We start from the raw sequence: 18,389 nt of genomic DNA, 5'->3' as shown, positions 1-18,389 counted from the left end.
TATTTTGATCTAGTTTTCTTGCTATTGTATACTTCTATATTATATACTATTTAAACTTCTAATGGCTACTTGAACTCTATCAATTTATATGCATAACATATAAATTATTTAATTTGCATCTATTTAGTGGTCATCTTGCTATTCATCATCTCCCTAAACCAGTTTTGGATTTGCCTGATCCACATTACAATTCGGCGTAGATAAATATGATGATAGTAGTCAATCCTAAATAGTGGCAGTGGCCAACACCAAATACTGCTAAGGTAGGATAGCAGGTAGGTACATACATGGTCGGTGTGCCTATTCTGACCAATCAGAATACCAAAATAAACTAAAACTTCGAAGTGCAAAAAAACAATGAGATGAAGACCAGTCTTAAAGAGTAAAAATAAAACCCAGCAGAGACCAAACAGAAGATGTATGGGTCACAAACTCAGATCGTTGAAATAAGTGACAGGGTTCACCAGAAAATGGCCAGAGGTAAAGGATGGCCGAAAAATGACGCCATTAGCCAGAAAATGAGAACACTTGAAATGCTGGTAAACATGCCAGAGAGTGGCTATATGTCAGACGAAAAACAGAGGTTGCTCTCATCTCAATGTGCACGAGTGACTGAGAGTAGGGTTTTGGTTTTGGTTCTGATTCCAAGGAGGAAGTAGAAATCCAAAATTTTCCTCTCTAAAGCAGCTCTGAATGAGGCTATTTTACAGTTCAAAAATGTAGTTGTTGACCCACTCCAATAGCACCTTCCCCAGCTACAGTTTTCCATTGTTTAGCCATAACGCTGTTCAATTTCTGTGGGGTACTGTGGCTGCTCGAAGACAACTCTGAGATAGCACCTCTATTTGGCACTACTATTTACAACTACGACTGACTAAAGTATGACCATAATCACTAACAGCTGTCTGCTGCAGAAACCATAATAGCCAAATTCATGGCCGGGCATGTTTTCCATGCCAGACAGAGACATCCAATTAACATGTTTATCCAAGAGATCTATATGTGTTTGTGTGTATGTATGTGCATATGTCTGCGAATACAAATCATGTTAGCTTAGAAAAAAATTTAGAATAACAGTCAACTATGGATTAGAAATACAACTTTTTTTCCTTTTCCTTAGAAAAGCGACTCTTTGGAGAAAGGATCATTACAAGGCAAACTAAAGTGTAGATATCCAGAAGACCAACACTTTATATATACATCATGATGCTGAATACAGTTGCAGAAATTCCAAAATTATAACATAAGTTCTTTTGAAGGAAACGCAAAACCCACAACATGATCCTTCCCATGGTACACTTTAACCTTTTTAATATAAACTGAGTATTAATAGGCACTCGTTTCAGGTATATCAAGGGCATGCAATATGGTATCAAACTTATTCCAAAATCACCACAACAGACTACTTACAAAAGATTTGTTCTCATCATCAGTTTGATGTGAGACAAAGCAAACTGCTATTTACAGAAGACCGGGTGTATAACCTGAAGCAACAACATGTCAAAATTGCATCCCTGCCGTTGCAAGCTCCAACAGATCATGAGCAGCCATGTGAACCTTCCTTTGCTCATAGTCCGGGTCATCTGTGGGCAGCTCAAACCGACAAACTGGGCATGTGTTGCGAATTTCCAACCATGGCAAAATGCAATCGCCATGGTAACAGTGGGAGCAAGGCAACCTCCTGACCTTCTCCTCCAACAAAATCTCATCCTTGCAAATGGCGCACGCCAAGTTCTTCCCCTGCAACAGCTCCTCCTTTGACAACTCCACCAATGGAAGACTCTCTACAACACTCTTCGCGGCGGGAGGACTTCCCTTCAAGGCACTCTCATTCTCAAGAAACTGCCCGAATAAAACATCATACTCTGCCGCATACACATAACCATCTCGAATTGTCAGCAAATCAGCAGCACCAGCTACGCCATCATGCTCCAAACCATCACCATTGTTAACATTCCTCTCCGAATTGTTAACCGCTAAGAGAATCTCCCACTCAAGGTACCTCAGCGCCTCTTCACCTCCATCCTCCTCCTCCTCTTCCTCTTCCTCGTCAGCATTAGTAAACGCCACCGAATCACCATCTCCATCTCCATCGTCTTCAACTTCAACCTCATCAACCACCAAACCCGAATCCTCCCTATCATTCACCCTCTGCTCAACTTCCTCCCATTCAAAACCATCATTCAGTGTCCTCTGATCATCCAAACAGAGACTATCCCAACAAAACCGAACATCGAAATCGTCAAACCCACCACCCTCATCACGAACCCCACCCTCCCCGCCACTCGAATCATCCGAATCCGACCCGAACGCTACAACCCTAAGCCCTCCCGAACCATCTCCCAACGCGAAATTGAAAACTCTATCGCCATTATTATCATCGTTATCCCGCGTTTGGGAATCAATGTCAACGCCAAACCCTAACCCTAACCCTAGCACGTGTTCGGAGCGATGGACGTCGCAGACGGCGCCGGAGAAAGGGTTAATATCAGTGTCATCGCAGGAACAGAGGCGCGACCGAGTATCGAAGAGATCGGTGACGAAGCAACTCACTGAGTCGGAATCGGAATCAGAATCGGAGTGAGTGGAGAGCGGCGGAGAGGGATTGGAAGAAAGATGTTGGTGATGGTGATCATGACTAGACATGTTATGATATGTTACAAAAACGAATTCAATTCGATTCTATGAATCTCTTTCGTTTTGTTCTGTGTTGTGTTTGAAATACACGACAAAGATTTTTAGGTTTGTAAAAAATTGTGTGCTTCTTGTTTGTGATATGTTGCGTGTGATTTTTAACGTTGTTGTTGTTCTTTTCTGACGGAAACTTTCAAGAGTTATGACAGAGCAACGACAGAGTACGAAAATGAGAAAACGTAGAATTCTTTTTTACTCTGGATGTAGAATTTTTTTTAAGAGAAAATTAATTAATATTGTTAGAATACGAATTTAAGTTCATTTTAATTGTAAATTTGTATTAACGTCGATCAAATTTTTTTAATATAAAGATAACTAACTTATTAGAACATTTTTTTCATTGTTTAAGAGTAAGAGGTAATGATCATGAGAAAATTATTACGGAAAAGAAGAAAGAAAAAAAAATTACATATATTAGTGTGTGTGTGTGAGAGAGATAAATTAACTCAACTATTATAATATTAGTGTTGTAGAAAAGTTCAACGATTTTGGTTACTGAGTTAAAAATAAAATATAAAATTTGTTGCGTTTGGTTGAAAAAGATGTAAGTGTTTGTTTAATAATAAATCATGTAAGATATAAATATTTCGTTCGTGAAATAATACAATGTTAGTTTTATTTTTAGGTTTAATAAAAATTATGATGCTCAAATAATAAAAACAGCCTTTTAAGTTAACATAATACTTCATAAATATTTATATATTTGATATATGTTGCAAGGAACGTTGGATTCATGCCTTTGACCAAAATATTCACACTAAAAGGTATATTATATTAAAATATTCTTGGAAAATGATTTAAAGTTGTTTTTGCTTTAACAACTTCCTAACACTAGCATTGTCAAACCTAAAAGGAATATTATTTTTGTACATTATGTCATTTACACAATTTTAAGTAAAAACACTTTATTTAAATAAGAGAGATAAGTGTATTTATCGGTTAGAAAAGTTATGTCTTGTATATCAAACTAAGAGAGAAATAAATTGGAATTTATTCTTAAAAATTGTTCTTTGAAAAAAACTTTGTAAAATTTTTGAACTTTCTTGAAATAAATAAAGCAAGTAAATATGAATCAACAATAAAAGAGAATGAGAGAAAGATAGACACAAGGATTTATACTGGTTCGCCCAAGCCTACATATAGTCTTCCTTCAACAACCTTAGTTGAAGGGAACCACTATAACGATAGAGTTTACAAGTAAGAATACAAAGATATCCCCTCTCAATGCACTCTCATTTCTCACTCAATATCATTTATAGTACAAGATGTGAACACCTCACAATCTCACAAACCCAGAAAACAATCCTAACTTTTTGTACACCTTGAGAGCAACCTCAACTCTCAATTCACCTTGAGAGCAATCCCAACTCTCAATGCAGAACACTTGGTTCTTCCTCCTGGCTAACAGTAATAGGAACACAATCCTTTTTATTGCAATGTAGAAACTAATCCTCAAAGAATGCACCTGAAGTGCAGAATTGATCAACAATGTATTAGCACAACTTTCTTGCAAGAATCTTTATAAATAACCCAAATGAGATCTTTGATTCTTCAAGACTTGTTCTATGATGCTCCTACAATCAATACTGAACAAACAAGTTAGTTATGATAAGTTCATGTAATTGTATTGAAACAACGTGTAAGTTGACTATTTATAGGATTTTCAACTCCTAATGCAGTTTAATCGATTATGCAAATAATGTAATCTGTTAAGTTTTTCCTTCTACTTTAACGGTTTTACATTTGTTTCAGACTTAATAAATTAAACAACGCATGCAATCGATTATGCAAATCATACAAGCCAATAACAAACAAATATGACCGTTATAGGCAGTTATAGCTTTCAGTGAAAATGATTTTCACAAGATAAACAATTTAACCAATTATGAAATTCATGTAATCAGTTAAGTTTTATACTTAAGCAAATTTCAAAATCATTTTCCTATCCAAACACATCAATGCACTTAGCAAATACATGTTGGCAAAACAATGTGTTCTAATCGATTATACAACTAATGTAATCAGTTAAAACATAAATATTTTGCCCCTATTAAACATGTATTGAAATCTGAAGAAATCTAACAGATTATATAACACAATTTAATCGATTATTTCTTCCAGATATACAAAGCGCAATATGTTTAGTCATAAGATTCATTTACAATCAATGAATACATATACCAATCATTTCAAGCACAAACACAGTGATCAAGCAATTATTTTGTCATTTGTTGTACAAAAGATCATAAAACATTTCTTTTGTTCATCATCAAAAACACATATGTGAGATGGGTTTTGCTAGATATAGCTCTCCCTAAATATTCACATGAAAAGCGTATATTAGATTAAAGAATTCTTGGAAAATGACTTAAAATTGTTTTGCTTTAACAACTTTCTAACACTAGCATTGTGAAACCTAAAAAGACTATTTGTTTTGTACATTATGTCATTTACACAATTTTAAGTAAAAATACTTTGTTCAAATGAGAGATAAGTATATCTAACTATTGAGATGTTAAGTATTTAATGGATGCATGAAGTGCATTTAATACATCTCCTACATTCAAATTGCTTAGATGCAAAGAAGAATGTTCAAGTGAGTTTAAAGTTGCTTATATACAAAAGGAAAAAGGTTTGAGTGAGTTTGAAGTTGCTAAACGATCAGAAAAGGATTTGGAACAGTCTTCTTCTTTAACGCCTATACATAACTATCTTTTCAAGAGAAGTACAGGGAACCACCTAGATGTTAATATAAAAAGATTGCAAGGATGATTGCAAGGATGTTGAGTGCATGAGCTTCTGCTAATATGATTTTTATTGGGGAAATCTAACTAATCTAATCTAAAAAAAATAAAAAAAATCTAAGATCAACCTAAAATAGGTCATAACATGATGCACAAACCTATTTCTAACTCTACACACATGCATAAAATATAAACTCTACTCTAACTTAAGTATATGGAAAAAATGAACTAAAAGAATTAAACTATCATTTATACAATGCAATTTTTCTAAACTTGATCCAAACACTTAAACTAACTCTAATATGTATTTAAAACTGATTGAGAATCACAGAAACCAAAAATCACAATTTAAACATATTTATACAAAATTGTTGCAATAATAATGAAGTGTAAGTGTTCATGTATGGGCTCCAAACCAAAGAAGAAGTAGAATCAATTCTCCCTTCTAAAAGAATAATGCTCAAGTGTTGTTTCACAACTTGAGTGAGAGACATAGTGTGAATTTTCTCTCACTTGAAAAAGACTTAACGTCTGTAAATTGTAGCATTCATTTATGAGCTTTAACCTCGGCGAATACGATAGTTATAATGCCTTGAAAAAACACCTTAATTAGTAATTACCCTATAAATTGCTCGTGAGCATTTAAATAAATAGTGATGAGTATCCAACTTAATTAATCTTGTTACGTCTATATATCTTAAGAAAACATTATATATTTCTTCCTAAACACTTACAAACAAAAAATTAAACTATCTCTTGTAAGTTAAATTAATAATTTAAAGTATGAGCTTTGTACCAATTGATTTATATGTAAGTTAAATGTTGTTTTATGAATAATTTTATTTACTTTTTTTCTTCCTATTTTTCTTTCTTAAAAAAGTAAAAGTTCTTTCAAAATTATTCTTCATTGAATTCAACACTTGCAACAAAGTTTGACTACTCCAATGTGCTTTGTACTAAGTTACCTCCTATGAATTAATACAACAACAAAAAGGTAAATAAACAGAAACTAAAAAAATTCATGTTAACTGTTGATACATAGACACGACAACTTCATGAAGAGGAACCAGTAAAACAAGAATTAACATGAAAAATCAAGAATTCCTGCTTCAGTTCTCCTCACACTCCTAAGTTTTGGCACTGAATCAGTTGGTTTGACTCCATTAGCAGCTACAGATTTGTTTCTGAAGTCCTGTGACTCCTGTCACTCTGGTAAAAGAAGAATTAAAAAGTAGGTAAATAATATGATTTTCTTTTGGTATTTTGGGATATTAATAAGAATTTTCATCAATGCATCCTTTTACTTCTCTGTTTCCTTAAGATTATTATTGTCTTGATTCTAGCATTAAATCTTCTAGACATCTATACTAAGTAGATAAAGAGGATACCAATTCTGATAACTTCATTTGATATACACATTTTGTTGTACAATCTTATCTTTATTGTTTTGGAAATTAGGTTTACATAACTTATTTCTATTTCTATACTAATATAACTAATTCCAATAACTGTTTTTTGGTGTACACACTTTACCTTTAATATTTTGACAATTACTTATATGTTATGATGATAATTATTTTCTATTATCTTACATAATCATGAACACAAAGGTGTTGTAATGTTATTGCTCGAGAAATCAATCTAGTATACTAATAGTGATAAGGCTGAGAAGATCTTCCCAGTATGTTATGTAAGACTAATGCATTGGTGGCACAATTTAGTACACTTTGTGTTTGTAAGTATATATTAATAAATTATATGCTTTTGCTTCTTCAAAAAAAAAATACATGATAATGTTGTATTCAGTCTTTCATCAGACATAATATTAGTAGTTTAATGGTTATACAAGGTAAAAAAGCTTTTACATATTCAGTTTTGTATGACTTTAACAAACTTATTATACACAGTGGTTTGTGGTTTATCATAAATTTGCATATATAACAAATCAATAAATAGGCAAAGGATGAAAGTTCAAAGTACCAACCTCTGCCAGTGGCTGAAGTCTCACTGGCTTCTGAAGAAGGATCCTCAACTTTTCTGCTTTAACTTCACTACCAAAATTTTGTTCTCACTTGCTAGGGATGATATCTGTAGATAAAACACAATATTTCAGCAGGCCACAGAGGGAAGATGTCTTATGTTTCAACATATCATAATCTTATTGTCTGGTGATCTTTTTCTACCTCATCTATCAAGATCATTGATATTTTAACGTGTTCACTACATCAACTTGGTGTGTTAACATTACAACTCATTATTTAGTGTGAATTTTCAATCCAAATGGCTTACGTCTAAATTAAACATAAATTGGAAGAACCCAAATGCATGTTGCATCACAGTTTATACAAAAAACTCTTAAACAGAAAATGAAAAATTTAAAGGAAAAATAAATGCTTAGATAATGATTTTACATCTAACATAATCTTACAAAACTATCTTAAACATGCATGTTCCCCACAACATTGATGTAACCATACTATACCTAGGCATCAATTTGCTTATAGTATTCATTTATATTTAAACATATAAATGAAATTTTGTGAAATCTTACAGAAATAGGTATAGTAAAGGTAAAGAGCATGGTATGTAAGATTAATGATTCATTTAAAAATAAAATTTCTCCAATTTTAGATACCTGCTGCTTAAGACGCTCTCTCTCAACAGCCAGTTGTGTAATCAATTTTTTGAATACTTTGGCCTGCTTTCCAATGCCCTTTGCAGTTTCCATTTTCATTTCTTCCTCCCGGTGAAGGGATTCCTCCACGCTTTCCAATCTATTCCGCAAAAAGCTGAGTTCCTCATTCAACTCAGCATTGGATTCAGACAATATGATACAATTGTCCTCTGCACTGTCAGCCCTAGTCTCAGCTTTCAAAACCTTCGACTTAAGATCCTTTATCACGTTTTCCTTTTCTCTAATTGTGGAATACAACTTACTTTGTTTCTCCTGACTAGCTTTAGCAGATGCTACCGCATTCTGCAATCGTACAGTAGACGCTTTCAACTGCCTCTCTAGCAAATCTCCTCTCGCAGATGTGCCTTTCAAAAGATCCAACTCCTCGTTAAGTTTTAAATTTGTCTCTGTCAGTATGTTATACTTTGTTTCTGCACCATTAGCCCTACTTTCTGCATTAAATACAGCTTCTTTCAGCTCAACAATGATATTCCTCATATCTCTTGCTTCAGAACACACAAGATTGTACTGCTTCTGATATTCATCACTAGCGGCCTTTGCATCCAGTAACAAAACATCAGATTCTTTTAGCTGCTTTTCAAGTGAAGACACCTTGTCACTTAAAGAGAAGACCTTAGAATTGGCAAGGGTTAGTTTATCTTCAGCATCTTTCAGATTAACTCGAAGCTCAGATTCACGATGACTAAGACCTTTCAAACTGAACTGAGAAATGTGGAGTCTACCTAAAAGGCCTTTTGAAATTCCCAACAGAACCTCACTTGCATTGTCTGCCTCAAGCCATCTTTCCCAAATATAAATTGCTTCTTCCTCCATGTTAACAAGCTTTTGTTCTGTAAAGAACATCCTTTGTTTTAGAGTTTCTTCAACTTCTCTTGAATCAAGTAAATCCTTCTCAAGATCCAGTTCTTTTGCCCACGACTTCTCTAGCATTCTAAGAATACTTCTTTGTTGCTCAACTGTTTGCAGTTTTATCTCTGTTTTTCCATTCAAAGATTTATCATCCTCTCCTATGATTTCGCCTGCATCACAATTATCTTTTGTCATAAAAAATTCCCCGTTACATCAATAAAGAAGCACAAAATTTGAGCCTGTCAGTTCAATGTTCTCCGTAGTTATTTCTTTCTCCCTTCCTCTTTTATTTTGTATCATTTTGTGATATAAGTAACCAAAAAGAGAAGTATTGTCTGCTCTCAAACAATCAATTTCACAGCAAAGTTGAAGATAAAGCCCAGAAAACAGGACAAGCATAAAAAGATTACCTTTTTACCAAAAATTCAATCATAACATTATAAACATGCTTTTGGTTCAGACAATAACATGGTTTAAGTTTTATAGAAAAATCATAAATAATACGCTACTGACAGTGTAAAAGTATGTTGACTTGTCATCAAACCACACCATCATGTATGGTAAATTTATGAAGTTCCTTAACAGTTACCTTAACAGTCATACCAAGAATAATTTTTCATTGGTTGATGGTGTAAAATCTTTTAGTGCATGTTAGTTAAGCTCAAATTTTACAAGTATACATCCTAACATTTAACAAAATCAAGTGATTTAGTCCTCACTACACGTATTTATTACCAAGTGAAGAATTAAAACCACATCATTTTGTTAAACTCAGGAACTGAACATAAATAAAGTTTTGTAATAACTAAAAAAAAAATTGATACTTTCATGATCAAAATCAGATATTGTCCTAACAAAAATATATGTAAGAAAATGAACAATATGAGATCTCCTACATACCAATTTCTGCCTTCTTAAAAGTGGCCAAAGTCCTCTGGAAATCAGCTGACTTTATCTCGATGTCATTCAACTCCTCTTCAGACTGATTCAATTGTTGTTCATAATCAACCAACTTATCTTGCATTGCAACAAAAGCCTCGCCCAAATGAGTGTAAGAAAGCACCCACTCTCTAGCCTCACCAATCCACCCTTGCAGGGTGTTGAAGACTTCCCTCAACTCTGTCGCCTCTGAATTCAACAGCACAGACAACAGATCAAACTGCAAACCCTTTTCCAAGCAACCAATGTAATCCTTCTCCTTTTCCAAAACCGAGGCCTCAATTTTACATTCCATGATTTCCACATACATAACAAAATAGGTCAAGTTGGAAACTTTTTCAGAGAAACCACCCACGCCCAAATCAAGCCTTGTCAGCATTCTGCTGCAAACATCACCCAGATCTCCCATCACACTCCCACTGGTTAGTGAAACAACAACATCTTCAAGAACAACACTGGCATCATTTTTAGCACTTTCAGTGCTCATTGTAGCACCCCCACTTGCTCTAAAACTGTGGGAAGGAAGTTAAGTACTTAAAAGGAAAAAGAAAAGTTTAAAATTGCTGCCAGAAAGTTGACTTCACTGAATTTGGGAAAAGGAAATGAAAAATGGAAATTGCAGAATTGAGACAAAGAATCCCCAATTTAAAACAATTGTGTGTGAAGGAAGAATCGGAATTTCAGGAATTACAAAATTCCAGAGAGAATAAGAAATTAAATGATACAGTTGATCGGATCGCTAATTTGCAAGTTCCACTGGCAGTTACACTTGCTCCGTCCCCTAACTCCAACGCAGCGTTTTTGTTGTTAACTGTTACCAGTTTCTTTTTCTGGTTACAGCTTTTTTTTTCGACAGTAGGGTTATTTAATTAGTTTAGTTTTTATTTACATTGAGTTAGCATAAAGTTTTTATATGGTTTATCACATAAATTATGTTTTTCATTTTATTCCTAATAATATTTTTGAATTATAATATAAAATTTACAAAACCATTAAAAAAGCAAAACAAAAGATATTAAAATATAGTAGAATAAAACAGAGATAAAAAAAAAGAAACTCATTAATAATAGAAAAAATACTCTGATAAAATTTAAAAAAAAATTAACTACTCATATTTTAAGTATAATTAAATTATGTATTTTTAAAATAATCAATTTTTTATTACAACATAGTTTTAATACAATATATACTAAACAGTATATTTAATTACTTTATTTTCATATAATAAATAAAAGTATATAAAATAAAAAACAATACACATATATTATTTATAAAAAGCATAATAAAAAAGAAATTCAAACATAATCACACCTATGTTTCCACTAATTATTATCAACCTATTATTAAATGTGCTTTGATAGGTTGAAATTAATTTATTTCATTTTTCAGTTCAAATACAGTCTATTATTAAATTTATAGTTTTATGTTTATCTTTAGGTTTTGATTTTTTTGTTTATTTTGAATTTTGATTTTATCACCTGAACTTTTCTGCACGTTTTTGCATGAAAGGAGTATAATTTTACGAGTGTATTGATTTGTATAATCTTTTAAAATATTTATAGATTGAGATAAGTTGACTTTTTTTAAAAAGCAGTCAGTTACTTAATTAATGACTTTATATTTTTCTAATAAAACATGACGACTAGTTTTCTTGAAAATCTTACTTAAAATAATATAACTTCTATTTTTTTTTAAAGGAAAATTATTTGAAGTGAAGACTTCAGTTTTTTTTCATATAATTAATACTAAAAAAACAAAAAAAAAAAAGTAAAACAAATAGAGATAGTCACTTAAAGTAATACATTTTTTCAAAGTAAATAGAAGTCATCACTTCAAATAACATTTTTAAAAATAAATAAATGAAATAATCATTTAAATCATGAATTTTATTTAAAATGAAAATAATAAATGATTACTTACCCAAATTGTCAATCTTATAATAACTACTTGTCCAAATCTCATACAATGACCACACTCTAATAAAAGATGAAAAGAAACAACCGTTTATATACATAAATAAAGTATATTATACAAAATAGATATTGAAACGTGTGTAAGAGTAACACTCAATAACTTGAAGTGTTGAAATATAATTACTCATAAATGATACCAAGACAAACAAACATTTCAACGTGTGTTGGTATTATTTTGCCTTAAAAAATCAGCAGACAAGTCTTTTTTTTTTATACATCTCTCTTTCGTATAGGTCCTTCTTCAAAGAGCAATAATTATATGAAACTCAAATAATTCGTGCACGACAATTAATACTATCTACATCAAATAGAATAATAGAGAAAAAAGAATTAAGAAATGGATGATGGTGATATGTGATTTACTATAGTAAAGTTCAAAAGCGTAAAAATATTGTTGTTCTTCCACGTATTGTAATGGACCATGCCAATGAAAGTTATATTCATTCTTAAGCATTTTTTTAGTGGAGTGAAATTATAAAAATGCTGCAAATTTTAAAAATCATTGTCAAATTATGTTAACTTGACGTGATTTTATAATGAAAAAGTGTTAAAATGATTTTATTCTAACTGAATTAAAATCGTATTAAATCTGATTACTTCTTAAAAAAATAATATTAGTATAACTTTTTATGTGGTTTTTGTGAAAAGGTTATAGTGTGGTTTGAAATGGAAAACAATGTAAAAACTTTTACATTATTTTACTACATAAATTATTTAAATTCTTGCATTTATATAGAATGAGGAATGATTAACGAGCCTAGGTACAATCTAGTATATTAGTTTTATTATAAATAAATTATTTAAATTCTTTAATAAACAAACACTTACAAATTATTAAGATTTAATTTTATAAAACATTTTTTTTTTCATATTGAGAAATATACACTTCAAACATCTAATAATTTATATATAAAAAAAATAGTTTATATATAAGAAACTCTAAAACAAAGGATGTTCTTTACAGAACAAAAGCTTGTTAACATGGAGGAAGAAGCAAGTGATTTTTGGGAAAGATGGCTTGAGGCAGACAATGCAAGTGAGGTTCTGTTGTGAATTTCAAAAGACCTTTTAGGTAGACTCCACATTTCTCAGTTCAGTTTGAAAGGTCTTAGTCATCGTGAATCTGAGCTTCAAGCTAATCTGAAAGATGCTGAAGATAAACTAACCCTTGCCGATTCTAGGTAGAGTTGGGCAAAAATAATTGATCTGTATTGTACTATAGTTAACTGTATTATATTATACTAAAAATAACTGAACCACTTTTACTAACAGTTCAGTATACTATTTTATGGTTCAGTTTTTAAAAACTGAACTTATAACCGTTACAGTTCAGTTAACTGTGATAACTGTATATACTCTTACATCTTCTGTAGTTTCAGTTCAACTGTTTCGTCTTGTCAAAAAAACTTTATTTAATAATAAAATATTAATAAAAAAAAACTGTTCACATAAAAAAAATAATAATTAATTTTTTAAGACAATTTTTTTATCACAAAATTTATATTTTTTATCAATTAAAAATAAAAAATGTAATTTATATTTTTATATTTTTTAAGTTATATATAAATAAATATATATATATATATATATATATATATTTATATTTAAATTTATATTATATATACACGTTTTAAACAGTTCAGTTTGTCTGAACTGTTTTACTTTTCAGTTAAGTTTTTAACAGTGTAGTACAGTTCGGTTCGATTTGCCCACTCCTAATTCTAGGGTCTTCTCTTTAAGTGACAAGGTGTCTTCACTTGAAAAACAGCTAAAAGAATCTAATGTTCTATGTTAACATCCGGGAAAATAAATAATCAAAATTAAAGAATAAGAGAATAATAATGAATGTTGGGCAAGGAAAAAAAGGAAAAGGAAAATAATAAAATAATCTTCATTAATACAGGACACATCACTTTAGAGTGTTTTTTGAAATATTAACTTAAGTCCAAATAATTATAAGCAATAATTAAAAATAATATATTGATTGTTGTATCAGTTTCTTCCTAAAGAGATAAAATATGATTTCCTTTTTAAAATGGACAATTTTTCTAACAATTATTATAATCAATGTCTTGAATTTTATTTGATTTATTTTTCTTCCAATCAAAACCATTTCTTTCCCTATTTTGTCCATTGCCAATTAATTCTCAATTAAGACAAGATTGTCATAATATTACAATCTGTGCCTATAAATACACACTCTGTCAAAGAAAAGGGAGGAAAAAAAAAGAGAAAAAGACCTAGAGATAATAGAGATTGAAAGAGAGAGTATAGAGAAAAATAGGTTTTCACACCTACTCTGTCAACAACAACCACCGAGAAAGCACTATGGAAATTCCAGAAGCTAAAAATGTATATCACCTCTATACTCTTATTTTTCTCTTTTTATTATACTTTAAAGTTTTCTTCCAACGATTTTTTTTACACAGACAATGTTTTCTTAAAATCATAAATTTTTAAATATAAGTGCGCGTCGGCCTATGGCCAGTTTCTTTTCTTTTTTATCCACCAGTTTTTTTACACAAAAAAAATACACAAAATATTTAAAACAAAAAAAGGTTTATTTTTGTTAACCTAAATCTTTTTCATTAAATTTAAGTGATCCCTAATTTTCGGGTTCACTCTTAAAAAAAATAAAAAGGGAAATATATAATTAATTGGTTAAGTTACATAACCGACTTAGGTTGTTGATAACTAACATAACTCTGTCTAAATTCTATGTACACTATATATATTGATTTAATACTATTGTTAAGTTTTCATTTTCATCTATCTCTACTTTCTCACATTCTCTTGGTCTCTGATTTTCCATCTCTTCTAGTTCTTTGTTGTCAAGAACACAATGAAATTAGAAATCGAAGAAATGGAATTTCACTTTGGACGAATAGTTTCTGTTTCTGCTGGGGGGGTGAGACGATCCGAGCCCTCTAATCACCGTCCGCCCGAGTCCGAATACTTGCTGCCTCCGCTGTCCTTCAGTGACGTCCGGTCGGGTACCTACTAAAAGCACTCCGACGCTCAAGTCAATGTTTAGTTTTTAGAAGTTAGAGATAGAGAGAGAGTAAAATAAATGTACATTTAATGTATCTGTCTACTTCCTACCTTTGACTTTTATTTATAGTTTTTCCATGGGCCAGTGATTCGTGGAGTCTTAAGCAGGGCCCAATTGCAAGCCTGTTAAGGTTAATCTGGTTTTACCTTAATTTTACACTGCTTGAAAGACTTTCGCTGAACTTCACCGGCCGGCCATCTGACGGCCGTCTTTGTGGTATAATAAGAGAAGGTTTGACGACCATGTAAATCCAGCTTCCTTCGGACCAGTTTGCGCCCGGCCCTGTCTATTGACAGTCATACGGGCATGACAGCAGAGTGTGGTTCGTCGTTTAGGTTATTCATGTTTCGCGAAGACAGGGCGAGACTGACTACGGCCGGGCTCTGCCTGGCTTAGACACTCTTATGAGCTAACTTGTGCCCGGTTATGTATACCGGTCGTGCGTTAGTGGTGGAATTCTTCAAGGCTTCAAATTATTCTGGCCGTTGTGATCAGACTGGAGGTCCGGCCGGGTGCGTGAGGTACACATCCGGCCAGCTGCGTAGGGTACACAAGTCCCCCAAGCCCGAGGCGTCGGCAGGGGCCGAAGGGTTTGATAGGAGGGTATGTCGTTCGGATGGGTAGCAGGACCGTGTGTAAGGCAGAGGTTGGGTTTAGGCGGGAAAAAGCACGTGGCAAGATCGTGGGAAGGAGACTAAGCATCGCATGAATCTAGAGCGTTGATCGTGGTTAAGATGAACGACGGAGATTGAAAACGGTTTTTGAAAAAAAATTTCTATAAATAGGGGTGAGGTTAATGCTACGGCTACATCTTTCCTTCTTCCTTCCGAGCTTTATTCTTTTGCATCTGTCCAGGTAATAAAATGGTGGTTGTGTGCGTTGAGTCGTCTCTGGAATCGTCGGGTCGCGGCGGGGGCGCGGGTGAGGGCGGCGGCAGCAGTGGTTCGTTATCGACGGGTTCGTCTGGCTCCACCGCCAGTGGTTCGTCGTCCGAGGGTCGGACAGTGGAGGAGGATTCGGTCGTGCCATCCGGTCTAGCGAATGCGGTGACTGTGATTCAGGGGTCCTCCGCTCCGGTCACAAGTGGGCGGATATTCCATGGAGCCCCCCTCTTTTTATTGCAAGGGGGCTTGACCGTGGATCCGGTTTCCTTGGTTCCGGTGGGAGGCCTTCCTCGTGTGGACGGGTACGACTGGGCCGGGTTTGACACGAACACCCAACCGTCCAGTATTTCGCGTACAGCTCTCCAGGATTGGGTAGCCCAGTCGTATCTGGTGAGAGACACAGCAGACACACGCTTGATGAGGGTGGCCGTTAGTCGGGAAAACGAACGTGTATGCCACGGAAAAGGCGCCAGCACGGATGACTTTTTCTTTATGTATGCGAATTTGTTCGCCCAGTTGCACGTCTGGATTCCTTTTACTGATTTTCAGGCCGAGGTGTTGCGGGAGTTGAACGTTGCACCCACACAACTGCATCCTAACTCTTGGGCCGTCATTCAAGCCTTTGGGGTAGAGTGTATGGTGGCCGGTGTCGCACCTACCGTTCGGTCTTTCCTCCACTATTTCAATGTTCGTCCTCCCCCGAAGGGGGGTCTTGTGTCTCTATCTTCCGTGGGAAAGCGCACCCTGTTCAAGTCGTATGCTGAGTCCTTTAAAAATTTTAAGGACCAATTTTTTAAAGTGGTTATAGAGGATGCCGGCCGTCCTGACTTTTTCGACAAGGACGGCCTTACCCTGTTCCCATTGTATTGGACGGAGAATCCAAGAAAGATGGAGGCCATTTCCAAGCGAGAGTTGGAGATGGAAGATTTTTGTGTGGTGGATGTGATTGACACCCTCTCTCGCCGCGTCCCCACCCGTTGCCTGGTCGACTGTATCCCTTACGAGGATTGCGCTCAGAGAGCGCTCGGTATGTTATTTATTCCATGTTTTTCTTTTATGAAGGTTATAACTTAGCTGAATTTTCCGTTTTTCTTCAGATTGCATGGCGACGCCCGGACCCCGTCAATCCAATTTTCTTTCTATGAAAAAGAAGGCATCGGCCCGTGCCGCTAGTTCTGGGCCCAATCAAGACGTTCCTCCTCCCATGAAGCCTCCTCCCGCCCGGGTAACTGTTGCCGTTCGCGGGCCAACCGTAGGGGCGAGTGGAAGCACTAACGCGGCCGCCCTTCAGGGAGAGGGTACGCTTGTCCCTCCCCCGGCCAAGAACACGCCATTCGTCAACTTGACCGCCCCGGCGACCGCCACCCCCGTTGTTGAAGTGGCCTCTGAGTCGGCGCCCGTGACCACTTCGGGACATCGGAAGAGGAAATCGCGGAAAGGGGGAAAATCCTCCTCAAAAAAGCATCGTCGTGAAGGGAAGGAGCCGGTCGTGCCCCTGCTGGGTGGCGTATTTAGCCCCGACTACAATGTGAGCCGGTTCATCGATTTTAATCGAGGGCCGGCTTGTGTTGCTCTGCTGGAGTCCTTACCGGGCAGAGTTATGTTGGACTCTGTGTCCGAGATGGCTAACCGGACGACCTCCATGATCGACTATCTACGCGAACATGGAGACGTTTAGGGCTCTGGCGAGGTGAAGAAGCTGTTGATTCAGGAGGAGGAAAAAGCGAAGGCGTTGGGGGAGGAGTTGGCGGGCGCAAGGAAGGCTTTGGAGGACGAAAAGAAGCGGTCGGCCGAGAAGCTTCAGGAGGCAACCCAACTGCTAGAGGACGAACGAAATGCGAAAGCCGTTGCGGAAGAAGGTCAGAGGTAGTTGAGGGAGGACGTCGCAAGGTTAAAGGAGGTAGAGGAAAAACTCCAGGGCCGGACGGTGGAGCTGCACACCTAGTTAAAGAAGGTGCGTGCCGACCTGAAGGCTGCTGAGGAAAAGATCACTTCGCTGAACGATAGCCTGGTGGCGGAGCATGAGGACGGTTTTTACAAAGCCATCCGGTAAGCTGAAGTTCTGCTAAAGATTGAGAAGCCACTCTCCCTTGGCTTTGATATTTATAAGGATGTTTACAACGGTGTCCTGACGGATATTCAGGAACCGGAAGAGGATGAAGCTGATGGGGGGGCGGGTGCCGGAGATGGCGAGAGGGTCGAAAGGGTCGAATCTGTTGCTGATCCCGATAATGCATAGACAGTTTAATTTTTCTTTTTGTTTAGGTATTTTGGTTTTAAGTTAGGAACCATTCAGAGCCGGTCGGATTGTAAACAGTGAATGGTACTGTTTACTTTTGTCGTCCGGCTATACGCTTTTTGAAGTAAACGAATTGTATGTTCTCTTTTTGATGAATGGATACTTTGCGTTTTATTTTCGTTGCTCGATGTTTATTTTTCTGATTCCGTTTGGATTGCGTTATCATCCGCCCGAGTTGACAGGATAATTCCATTCGTCAACTCGGACCTTTACGTAGGGGACGTCGGGTTTAACCCCTTACCGTCCGCCCGAGTTGACAG

At 35.2% G+C, this 18,389-nt stretch overlaps 2 protein-coding genes across 2 annotated transcripts; both read right to left on the bottom strand.

Moving 5' to 3' along the window:
- Positions 1–1,084: 1,084 nt before the first annotated feature.
- LOC106778727 (E3 ubiquitin ligase BIG BROTHER-related-like) lies at positions 1,085–2,821 on the bottom strand. The gene has a single exon (XM_014666715.2). The coding sequence runs from the start codon at positions 2,644–2,646 to the stop codon at positions 1,501–1,503; it is 1,146 nt and encodes a 381-aa protein (XP_014522201.1). The 5' UTR covers positions 2,647–2,821; the 3' UTR covers positions 1,085–1,500.
- Positions 2,822–6,324: 3,503 nt separating this feature from the next.
- LOC106778726 (WPP domain-interacting tail-anchored protein 1) lies at positions 6,325–10,739 on the bottom strand. The gene is made up of 4 exons (XM_014666713.2): positions 9,883–10,739; positions 8,074–9,152; positions 7,423–7,526; positions 6,325–6,647 (listed from the first exon to the last, which is right to left on the bottom strand). The coding sequence occupies exons 1-3, from the start codon at positions 10,406–10,408 to the stop codon at positions 7,467–7,469; spliced, it is 1,665 nt and encodes a 554-aa protein (XP_014522199.1). The 5' UTR covers positions 10,409–10,739; the 3' UTR covers positions 6,325–6,647; positions 7,423–7,466.
- Positions 10,740–18,389: the final 7,650 nt, after the last annotated feature.

Source organism: Vigna radiata, unplaced genomic scaffold, assembly GCF_000741045.1.
Source record: "Vigna radiata var. radiata cultivar VC1973A unplaced genomic scaffold, Vradiata_ver6 scaffold_438, whole genome shotgun sequence".
In the NCBI taxonomy this organism is placed as follows: Eukaryota; Viridiplantae; Streptophyta; class Magnoliopsida; order Fabales; family Fabaceae; genus Vigna; species Vigna radiata.
The sequence above is the reverse complement of the archived record's forward strand: the minus strand, read 5'-3'. Positions and strand labels throughout refer to the sequence as shown.